At 39.3% G+C, this 12,224-nt stretch overlaps 1 protein-coding gene across 26 annotated transcripts in view; it reads left to right on the plus strand.

The window, feature by feature from the left end:
• Positions 1 to 12,224, plus strand: part of PBRM1 (polybromo 1) — a 135,808-nt gene that overhangs the window by 72,676 nt on the left and 50,908 nt on the right. For all 26 annotated transcript variants that reach the window (XM_053669360.1, XM_037134696.2, XM_037134694.2 and 23 more), the window contains one exon: positions 5,836 to 6,047. In XM_053669360.1, the coding sequence (XP_053525335.1) occupies positions 5,836 to 6,047 (212 nt within the window). The remainder of the gene's footprint in view (positions 1 to 5,835; positions 6,048 to 12,224) is intronic.

The raw sequence follows: 12,224 nt of genomic DNA on the forward strand, positions 1-12,224 counted from the left end.
ATGAAAAAAAATTAATAGTAATGTTTTCTGTTTCTCATAATCACGTGCTCTTTGTAAATCACCATGCTAAGCACTTCACATAGATAATCTCTGATCCTTGTAATAGCCAATCTAGGAAGTAATAATCTTCCCAGGTTGCATGTGAAGAAGTGCACAGAGAGAAGTTGCCCAGAGTCACACAAGTAGTAAGTGCGGTGGCTTATTTTGTTCCCCACTTGTAGAGGGGCTAGGACTGAGATAGTCACCAAGATATCAGTCATGGAGCACAGCCATGGATGATAAGGCTTGAGTTTGTGCTCTAAAAGCTTTAAGTCTGACAACTGGGATAGGACCTGTGCTTAAGGAAAAATACTACCAGTCATGAGACAACACATAGCAACTAGATATTAAGTAAAGATGTTGGAGGAAGGCACTCCACACTAGAGTTCTAAAAAGGCTTCAGGTATCAGGGAAAATAAGGAATGGGTGGGATTCACATAAGACAAGTGGTATGAGTAAAGGCATAGGGTCAGGAAATGAATATAATGTGTTCAAGGGACACACTAGGGAGGCCCTTGAATGACATATTTAGGAAATGGTCTCTTTATTCTTCAACAGTGGGAATAGATAAAGAGAAAGATGGATGGTGGAGAACATCTTGTAGTCAAAATCTGCATTCAGGCCTTGTCTGGTTTGGCTCAGTGTATTGAGTGCCAGCCTGTGAACCAAAGGGTCGCAGGTTTGATTCCCAGTCAGTGTACATACCTTGGTTGAAGGCCAGGTCCCCAGTAGGGGGTACATGAGAAGCAACCACACATCGATGTTTCTCTCCCTCCCTTCTCCCTTCCTTCCTCTTTCTAAAAACAAATAAATAAAAAAAATTTAAACACCCGCATTCATTGTATTTATTCAACAAATGTTTATTGAGCTGTCAGTTATGAGTATTATCTGGATGCATGAGATACACCAGTAGACAATATGGGTAGACCCTGATTTCAAGGAGCTTACACTTCTGTTCTTCTCAGTTTACTTAAAGACTGTTTAAGTCTAAAGTCACTTCCTGACCCATCCCCATTACATTTTGGTATTAGCTTTGTGAGTCTTCCAAAGTACATTTGTCTCTTAGATTATTAGCAGCTTTGTTTATTTGAAGATAGATTACATTTTTATTTTTAGAATTAACCAGACTTTTGCCCTCATTGGTGTGGCTCAGTGGATTGAGCACAGGCCTGTGAAGCAAAGGGTCACTGATTCGGTTCTTGGTCAGGACACTTTGCCTGGGTTGCAGGCCGGGTTCCAGGTGCTGGGCGAGTAAGAGGCAACCATGCATTAATGTTTCTTTCCCTTTCTTTTTCCTTCCCTTCCCCTCTCTCTAAAACTAGATAAACAAATTTTTTAAAAAGAATTAACCAGAGTTGTATACCTAGAAAATGAGCTTCTTTTTTCATTCTCCCATTGTTGACATGACTGGTGTTTGCTTTTGAGGCCTGGGAGATAGAGTGCAAAGCTTATTCATAGGAAATAGTGATTAGTTTCAGTCTCATGCCCACAGCTTTGTTGCAGAACATAAGGGAAGCCATTTTTTGTGAATGAATATCATACACAATAATTAAGAATAACCCATACGGCTGAGATGGAGATGCATCAGTTGAGTGAATGATAACCATGGCTTTATTTACTTTATTGCCAGTAATTTACTATATTGACAGCAGATGTCCCAAAAATACTAAGTTCATGCATTCCATGAAGTCCATACACAATACATTTTCACATTGATCTCTTAACAGTGTTCATGCTTCTTCACAACTTACCCCTACCCACCACTGCTTACCCATCATCACCTAGGACTTCATCACCTGAAATAGAAGGGATCTGAACAGTGAGGCATAGAAGAGAAAAGTTCACTCAGTTGATAGTGGTTTTTCTGTCAGTAGTATTCATTAATAGCACAGTGCTGACTCCTACCAGTTGACCTCTAGCTTTCCTAAGGTGTTGACAGTATTACTGGACTAAGTGTAAGTGCTATGACTCCCTTGCAGGTAAGGGGAAGCATAGGACAAAAAGGACAAGAGAAGCACTGATAGTTCTCCAGTAATCTTAGTTATTTTCTCCTGCTGAATGTCTGACTTATATGTAAGGATTACCCGCCAATTAAGGGGAATAAGAGTTATTTCTTTTTCCATCTTGAGTTTTTGTTCTTGCACAAGCAGGGAACACCTAGTCTCTTAGATTAACAAGTCCTTTGTATTACTTTGTTTAAAGAAACAAAACAGAAAGGATATGTGTGTCACATGTTTAACGCCTCTGTAAGAAACATCCATTACTGAACCACATAACATGATGGAATTCTAAATCTGCCCCCCTTTTTTTTCACTGTACCCTTGATTACCAAGAGTATGTTTTTACTTTTAATTTTGTATATAAAGTTGTAAGCTATTACAAAATGAGGTTTTCTTCTTTTTCTTTTTTAAATTTTATTGATTATGCCATTACAGTTGTTCTGTTCCCCCCTTCATTCCCCTCCATCCTGCACCCCCGCCCCCACCATTCCCCCTTTAGTTTATGACCATGTGTCTCAAGTTCTGTAGATTCTATATTTCCCATACTATTCTTGCCCTCCCCCATCTATTTTCTACCTACCATCTATGCTACTTATTTTCTGTACCTTCTCCCCCCTTCTCTTTCTCCCACTCCCCTGTTGCTAACCCTTCATGTGATCTTCATTTCTATGTTTCTGCTCCTGATCTAGCTGTCCTCTTAGTATGCTTTTGTTTTAGGTGTGGTTGTTAATAACTGTGAGTTTGCTGTCCTTTCACTGTTCATGTTTCTTTAACTTCTTTTTCTTAGATAAGTCCCTTTAACATTTCATATAATAAGGGCTTGGTGAGGATGAACTCCTTGAATTTGATCTTATCTGAGAAGCACTTTATCTGCCCTTCCATTCTAAATGAAAGCTTTTCTGGATAGATCAATCTTGGATGTAGGTCTTTGGATTTCATGACTTGGAATACTTCTTTCCAGCCCCTTCTTGCCTGTAAGGTCTCTTTTGAGAAATCCGCTGACAGTCTGATGGGAACTCCTTTGTAGGTGGCTGTCCCCTTATCTCTTGCTGCTTCTAGGATTCTCTCCTTCATTTTAATCTTGGCTAATGTAATGATGATGTGCTTTGGTGTGTTCCTTCTTGGGCCCAACTTCTTTGGGACTCTCTGAGCTTCCTGGATTTCCTGGAAGTCTATTTCCTTTGCCAGATTGGGGAAGTTCTCCTTCATTATTTGTTCAAATAAGCTTTCCACTTGTGGCTGTTCCTCTTCCCTTTCTGGTACCCCCTATAATTCGGATGTTGGAACGTTTAAAGATGTCCTGGAAGTTCCTAAGCCTCTCCTCATTTTTTTTTTTTTGAATTCTTGTTTCTTCATCTTTTTCTGTTTGGCCATTTTTTCTTCCTTCTGGTCCACTCCATTGATTTGAGTCCCAGTTTCCTTTTCATCACTATTGGTTTCCTGTGTATTTCCCTTCATTTCAATCAGTTTAGCCTTCATGTGTTCCTCTAATTTGTGGCTAAAATCAACCAGTTCTGTGAGCATCCTGATCACCAGTGTTTTGAACTGTGCATCTGAAAGTTTGGCAATTTCTTGTTCGCTTAGAGTTATGGGCTCTGGGACTTTGAGATCTTCTTGAGCCATTCTTGGTTTGTTCGTGCTCGTTAAGTATTAGGAGCAGAGCCTTAGGTGTTCACCAGGGCGGGGCCACCCAGGTTGCTGGGTTGTGATGCTGTATGTCGGGGTGGGGTCAAAGTGGGGAAATGGCAGCCTCCTCTGTTGCCTCTCGCCGCTGGGGCCTGCTTGGTCCCGTCTCACCACCCACTCCCTCACTGGTCTATCTGCGCACAAATGCGCGACCACAGTCAACCTGCCGCCCTGCGCCCTCACTGGTTCCACTGGTCGCTCACTGGGTCCGCCCGTTGCAATCCCACACCTGGGATCCACGCGCCTGAGTCCATCTGACCGAGTTTTCTTGTGCAGCCTCACTCCGCCTGCTGCTGGCTTTGCCCCTCTTACCGGCCAGGCTGAAGAATTTGTTGTTATCAGACTTCTGAAAAGTTCAATTTTCTGTGTTTCGGCTGTGTTTTCTGTGACTAATATTTTGTTGTCTCTAAACTTGGTTGTGAGAGAAAGCACGGCGTCTCCACCTATGCCGCCTCTATCTTGGCGGAAGTACAAAATGAGTTTTAATTTCTAGTGAACAGTCTTAAGATATTTCTGTTCATAAAACAGGCATCAAAATCGTGTTATTGGGATTTCTTCCCTTGGCCCGTTTTATTTTTATTGGTTTCCTACAAGTATTAGCATTTCTGTAACCTGCAAAGATTTTTAAAACCTTTCCAGAAACATCCATTTTAGTTGCTTTGGCAGTATTTTTAGATTTTCTTGCTAGTTTACCTTTGCTGATGAGGGGGAGCATTCTGGAGGCTTTCCCAAAGTCTATTGCTCTATAGTGGTGAGTATCAGCAGGTGCTGACTGGGCTTGCTCTGCCTGCCACACTCCCCCAACCAGAATGTCTGTGGAACTGCTGCTAGACTTTATCTGTGGTTACCTTTGTGAATAATTTTTCAGACCCTGGTGTTCTTAGTTAATAGAATTATATTTAAGCCTTCCTAAGACCACAGTGGATTGAGGTAGTAATAAAATTTCTACCAGTCCAGATTCTGAGGTTATTTTGTCCAGTCCTCTCATATAAAAAAAAAACTTTTAAAAGTTTTCAGTGTGACAGAGATAATTCTTTTCCATCTCTCTCTACGTTGCTCTCCATGGTTCCCCAGAATTACGAGGTTGTTTCTGGGAAACTAAAATGAGCAATAACCTGTAACCATTAGAGGATCCCTCGTGACTTGGCACTTTAGGTCAAATATTCTGAGTCCTACCAGCCTAGACAGCGATGATATACAAATCAAAAAAGAAGAAAAGGGACATTGCCTAAATCTTTTGTTAACTTTATATCAGGGGTCTCCAACCTCATGGCTATGGACCATATAGGTCCGTGGTCTGTTAGGAACCAAAGGTGAACTGGGAAGGAGCGGGGTAGGTGGTGAGTGAGCGAAGCTTTGCTCAAATTACTGCCTGAGTTCCACCTCTCCCCCACACCTGCCTTCACAGTCTGTGGGAAAATTTTCTCCCACAAAACCAGTCCCTGGTGCCAAAAAGGTTGGGGACCCCTGCTTTATATAATGTGTTGGTCCCTCAATTAAGAGAAAGTAAAAATCCAAAGATTAGATACAAGTAAGTATTGCAATTAGTATGGAGCTTTAGTATAGTCTTTGGTTCTAGTAGCCCCCTTCACTTGTGAAAATCAACCATTTCTCCCCTAGAAACTATATGAGACCTTTCTTTTAGATACATGAACTATAGAAGGAGCAAGTCTTCATGAAAATGAAACTGGTGGGCATGAGTCTTACCAAGAAAGAATGACTACAGATTCTGTTCTAAGGAATTTTAAAGAGATACCCTTCTTGGCACTGTGCAGAAGTAACATTGTATCAGTCAACATTAAAGGAGTATTGGGTAGAATTTAACATGTAATTGAAATGTTTAAAAGAAGCAATTTGTGCCATCTTGCAAAGTGACAGGTCACAGGTTCGATTCCTAGTTAAGGTACTTGCCTAGGTTGTGGATTTAGTCTGTGGTTGGGGCATGTATGAGAAGCAGCTGATCACTCTTTTTTTTTGAATTTCTTTCAAACACCAGTGTTTCTCTCCTTCTCTTTCTCACTCTCTTCCCCTCTATAAACAAATAAATAAAAATTTTTAATTTTCAAAAAGGAAGCAGCTCGTGTGTCTGATACTCTTGATGTTGTTATAGGACAGATTCTGAAATATATGAAGATGCGGTAGAACTTCAGCAGTTTTTTATTAAAATTCGTGATGAACTCTGCAAAAATGGAGAGATCCTTCTTTCACCAGCACTCAGCTATACAACAAAACATTTGCATAATGATGTGGAGAAAGAGAAAAAGGAAAAATTGCCAAAAGAAATAGAGGAAGATAAACTAAAACGAGAAGAAGAAAAAAGAGGTAGGTTTCTTTTCATTTTACTAAATATAAAGAAATATACTATACTCTTTTATAGCTAGCTTGTCTTATAATTAGCTGTGGAGAAGAATCTTTTTACAAATGAGGACTCAGAGTGTTGATGCTTTCAAAACAGACATGGTAAGATGTAAACTTTTTTTAAATCATTATCAGTTTGATCATCAGACTGGAAAAGACTGGAAGTTACATCTAACACAGCAGTTATTCTAATATTTCAGGAGCAGAGTTGGTTAATTCACAAGTGTGGGAGATTAATACTATGGGTAGATAAAAATCTAAGGGGCCCAGCTGAGGCTAGAAACCAGTCTCAGCTGTGATGCATCAAGGTTCTGCCCCCTTGTTCAGCAGCATGGCTCTCCTTATACAGACTGTAGGCCAGATAAGTAGATAATATTTTGGCTGAACCTGATAACTAGAAGGACATTTCTTTAAATTTTTAATTGTATCAATCTAAAATTTTTACTTTTTGTCATTTGTCAGAAGTTAGAAATACTTTGACAGTGGGGACTTTTATTAGAAATTTGGTCATTTCTGATAAAGTTCATATATATACCTAGAATATATGGCTTTTTTATAAGAGTTATACTAGTCTTCAGCATCGAATATGCTCCTTAGGGATTTTTTTTCCTTTAAGAAAAAAATTAATTTGAAACAAATTTTCTTAAGTAATGGCATATGCAAAAAAGAGGAGAAAGGAACCTGGTTGGTGAGAATAATAATTTTACCAGCATAGGGCTAGCTACAAAAACCAGCAGCTTTGTTCACAGAGGAGATATACTCATTCAGGATGGTGATGGGGGGGGCGGGGAGGAGGGTCTCTGTCTTTGCCAGTGAAAAGTGATCGATGTAGAAATGAATGGTGTAAACCTGCAGCTTAACTAGCCCAACGTGATAGTGAGGTGAGGTTGAGGAGTATCCTGAAACGTAACTGTAGAAGTGGTAAAATAAGCTGTCCACATAGTCTTAAGTGATTGGAAAACTATATATGTGCGAGGGAAATATGAGAACTGAATGAAAGATGAAACGCAAGGGATACTCAACAGTTGGTTACAACTTTGAATGCATTCCCCAAGCCACATACAAATTAATCATCAGAGGGTGATTTCTTGTAGATTTGAGGCACCTGAGTAGTCATCACCTAAATCATCTGTTAACCCTTAAGTATGCAGACTTAGGAGCAGCCCTTCATGTCATGTGGCTTAGTATACTTACAATGGAAGTCTCAAAGGAGAGAAGAGAAAGAAAAGGGGAGATAAGTATTTGAACATATAATGGCTGAAAACATCCCAAATTTCTTGAAAAGCATTAATCTTCAGCTCTAGGAACACCATTTAAGAAAACACAAAGAGAACCACATCTAAATACATTAAAATCAAACTGCTGAAAGAGAAAATTTCGAAAGCAGCAAAACAACTCATCATGTCTAAGAAAATAATAATAATATAGTAATGGCTCATAAGAAATAGTAGAAGCAAGAAAGCAGTGAATATTCAAAGCGCTGAAAAGTGAAAAAAACAGATCCAAAAATTGTCTATCCAGCAAAACTATTCTTCAGAAATTAAAGTGGAATAAGACATTTCTAGATAAACAAAAACAGAGAATTCACTGATGGCAGATCTTCCCTAAGAAATAATAAAGGAATAGCTTTGGGATAAAAGAAAATGCCCCCAGATGATAACGTGAATCCATAAGAAGTACTGAACTGTATTGGAAATGCCGAATATGTGGGTAAATAAATATAAAAGACTGTGTCTCCATTTTTCTACTTAATTTCTTTTAAAAACGTTAGATCATTTAAAACATTAGATTGTCTATGAACCAGAAAGTGGGCTCTCAACAATTATACTATTGTTTATAGCATTATAGCAGGTCCTCAAATAACACAATGTTAAATGTCATTTCATTACAATGCTGATGAGATAAAATAGGAATTTAACTCTTTATGTCAATTAGCCAATAGTGAAAATTTGTTATACATCATTTTGCTTAAAGTTGGTATCACCAATGCTGAGGACTTAATGTACGTGACAGTAACAGCACAAAGAGGTGGAGCTATATTGGATCCAAGTTTCAGTATTTAAGTAAGTCAATATTGACCTTAAGTAGATGGTCATAAGTTAAGGATGCATATTGTAATGTCATTAAAAAGTGTTAGCAGAGACTTCCGCCAAGATGGAGGCGTAGGTGGAAGCACTGTACCTTCTCACATGACCAAGTTTAAAAACAATAAAGTTTTAGTAACAAAAACACAGCCAAACCACAGAAAATTGAACTACATGGAAGTCTGACAACAATGACCCCCTCAGCCAAACCAGTAAGAGGGGCAGAGCCAGCAGCAGCACAGGGTCAGCAGGAAAGATCCACCGGACTGACCCGGGCGTGCGACCCAGGTGCATCAGCAGTTGTGGGCAGATCCCAGGTGTGGAGTAATGGGCAGACCCACTGAGGGCTAATAGTGGTCACACAGCAGATGGGCTGGTGAAGGAGCTAGCTAGCGGTAAGATGGACCACCCAGGCCTCAGCGGCAAGAAGCGGCAGAGGGAACCGCCATTGCCCCTCTCTGACCCCGCCCCCACATACAGCATCACAATCCAACAACCTGGGTGACCCCACCCTGGTAGACAACTAAGGCTCCGCTCCTCATACATAACAGGCAGAACAGATCAAAATATGGCTCAAGAACAACTCAGAGCCCCAGAGCCCATAAATTTAAGCAATAAAAAAATAGCCAAACTTTCAGAGGCACACTTCAAAACACTAATGATCAGGATGCTCACAGAACTGGTTGATTTTACTCACAAATTATAGAGTAACATATGAAGGCTAAACTAATTGAAATGAAGGGAAATACACAGGAAACCAATAGTAATGGAAAGGAAACTGGGACTCAAATCAATGGAGTGCACCAGAAGGAGGCAAAAATGGCCAAACAGAAAAAGATGAAGAAACAAGAATTCAAAAAAAAAAAATGAGGAGAGGCTTAGGAACTTCCAGGACATCTTTAAACGTTCCAACATCCGAATTATAGGGGGTACCAGAAAGGGAAGAGGAACAGCCACAAGTGGAAAGCTTATTTGAACAAATAATAAAGGAGAACTTCCCCAGTCTGGCAAAGGAAATAGACTTCCAGGAAATCCAGGAAGCTCAGAGAGTCCCAAAGAAGTTGGGCCCAAGAAGGAACACACCAAAGCACATCATCATTACATTAGCCAAGATTAAAATGAAGGAGAGAATCCTAGAAGCAGCAAGAGATAAGGGGACAGCCACCTACAAAGGAGTTCCCATCAGACTGTCAGCGGATTTCTCAAAAGAGACCTTACAGGCAAGAAGGGGCTGGAAAGAAGTATTCCAAGTCATGAAATCCAAAGACCTACATCCAAGATTGATCTATCCAGAAAAGCTTTCATTTAGAATGGAAGGGCAGATAAAGTGCTTCTCAGATAAGATCAAATTCAAGGAGTTCATCCTCACCAAGCCCTTATTATATGAAATGTTAAAGGGACTTATCTAAGAAAAAGAAGTTAAAGAAACATGAACAGTGAAAGGACAGCAAACTCACAGTTATTAACAACCACACCTAAAACAAAAGCATACTAAGAGGACAGCTAGATCAGGAGCAGAAACATAGAAATGAAGATCACATGGAGGGTTAGCAACAGGGGAGTGGGAGAAAGAGAAGGGGGGAGAAGGTACAGAAAATAAGTAGCATAGATGGTAGGTAGAAAATAGATGGGGGAGGGCAAGAATAGTATGGGAAATATAGAATCTAAAGAACTTGAGACACGTGTTCATAAACTAAAGGGGGAATGGTGGGGCAGGGAGTATGCAAGGTAGAGGGGAATGAAGGGGGATAAATTGAACAACTGTAATGGCAAAATTAATAAAATATATTTTTGAAAAAAGTGTTAGCAGAGAAAGTTAACACAGGAAATAAAATGATGCTCCAGAAATGTTGCTTAACATAAATGAAAGCAGTGAAGGAGGAAAAGAGCAAAAAGACAAAAGATATACTAAAACAAATAGCAAAATCGCATGCATTAATTCAGTCATATCAATAAATACCTTACATATTGTGAATAGGCTAAACACATCATTCAAAATGCATAGATAGACTATTAGACTATATTTTAAAAGATCCAACTATATGCTGTTTATCAAATTTTTTAAAGATTTTATTAGCCCTGGCTGGTGTAGCTCAGTGGATTGAGTGTGGGCCTGTGAATAAAAGGATTGCGGTTCAAATCCCAGTCAGGGCACATGCCTTGTTTGCCGGCCAGTTCCCAAAAAGGGGATGTGCAAGAGGCAACCATACATTGATATTTCTCTCCCTCTCTCTTTCCCTTCCCCTCTAAAGATAAATAAATAAAATCTTTAAAAAAAGATTTTATTAATTTATTTTTAGAAAGAAGGGTTGGATGGGAGAAAGAGAGAGGAACAGCAATGTGCAAGAGACCTCGTACACATCCCAGCCTGGGGACCTGGCCCACAGCCGAGGCTTGTACCCTGACTGGGAATCAAACCACTGACCTTTCAGTTCACAGGCTGGCACTCAATACACTGAGCCACACTAGCAAGGGCAAGAATCATTTTTGATTCAAAGATATAAATAGGTTTAAAGGAAAAGGAGGGGAAAAATACACCATGAAAATAGTGCCCACAGTGAATTTGAGTGGCTATATTGATATCAGAGAAATAGACTTTAAAAGAAGAAATATTACTAGAGATGAAGAGGGGCATTTCATAATGTTAAAAGGGTCAGACATTGGAGCATACAATATTTATAAATGTATATACACAGTGAAGGAGCTCAAAAGTACATGAAGCAAAAACTGACGGAATTGAAAAGAAAAATAGTTCAACAATTATAGGCCTGACTCCTTTCTCAGCAATCCATATACCAACTACACCAAAAATCAGCAAAAATATAGAAGATTGAATAGCATTGCTACAGATCAAATGTTTATGTACCTTGCTTCCCCCACCCCCAAATTCATGTTATAGCCTAATCTCCAGTGTTATGGTATTTGGAAGTATAGCTTTTAAGAGTTAATTAGGTTTGGATGTGGTCATGGGAACAGAGCCACCACAGTGGGATTAGTGCCGGTATAAAGGGATGATAAACAAGAATATAGCTGTTTATGAACCAGAAAGTGGGCTCTCAACACTTACCAAATCTACTGGAACCTTGATCTTAGATTTTCCAGCCTCCAGATCTTTAAAAAATGAATGTTTGTTGTTTAAATCACTCAGTATATGATGGATTCTTTTTTAGCAGCCTCAGTTGACTAAGACAAGGACTAGCAACCAGCTTGAGCTAACTGAAATGTAAAACACTGCACCCGGTGACTGCAGTGTACACATCATATCAAGCAGCATGACAAGTATTTAGGATAAATCATGTGCTAGGTCATAAAAGAAGTTTCAAAAAATTTAAAAAGATTGAAAGTATACCAGGTTTCTCCTCTGGACACTGTTGGATTGGATCAGAAATCAGCAACAGAAAAAATCTGGAAAATTCCCATATATATGGAAATTAAGTACACTTCTAAATAACACGTGAATGAAAGAAGACACCACAAGAGCAATTTTAAAAACCTTGAACTGAATGAAAATGAAACACCATGTTAAAATTTATGAGATATAGCTAAAGCAGTTCTTAGAAAAAGTTTATAGGTTGAAACACATGTATTAGAAAGAATAAAAATCTAAAATCTATGTTTCCACCTCAAGAAGTCAGAAGATTAAGAGCGAACCAAACCTGGAGAAAACAATAAAGATAAAAGGGGAAATTAATGAAAGAAAAAGAAAATGCTATTGCTGTAAAAGGCGTGACATTTAAAACCACCCATGTTCTTTCTACTGACAAAATTTTATATAGATATTCTTGGAATCCTGGCCAAGATGGAAGCATAGGTAGATAGATACACTGTGCCCCCTCATACAACCAAAAGAAGGACAAGAACAAATTTGAAAACAAAAAGCCAGAACTTCCAGAAAATCAAACTGTATGGAAGTCTGGCAACCAAGGAGTTAAAGAAACAATATTCATCGAGACCAGGAGGGGTGGAGATGGGCAGCTGAGGTGGAAAGGATGCATGGTAAGGCACTTGCTGGCAGACTGGGCAGTCCCTCATTTGCATGCTGACAAACCAGGAGGAA

Source organism: Artibeus jamaicensis, unplaced genomic scaffold, assembly GCF_021234435.1.
Source record: "Artibeus jamaicensis isolate MK-2021 breed Jamaican fruit bat unplaced genomic scaffold, CSHL_Jam_final contig_519, whole genome shotgun sequence".
Taxonomy (NCBI): domain Eukaryota; kingdom Metazoa; phylum Chordata; class Mammalia; order Chiroptera; family Phyllostomidae; genus Artibeus; species Artibeus jamaicensis.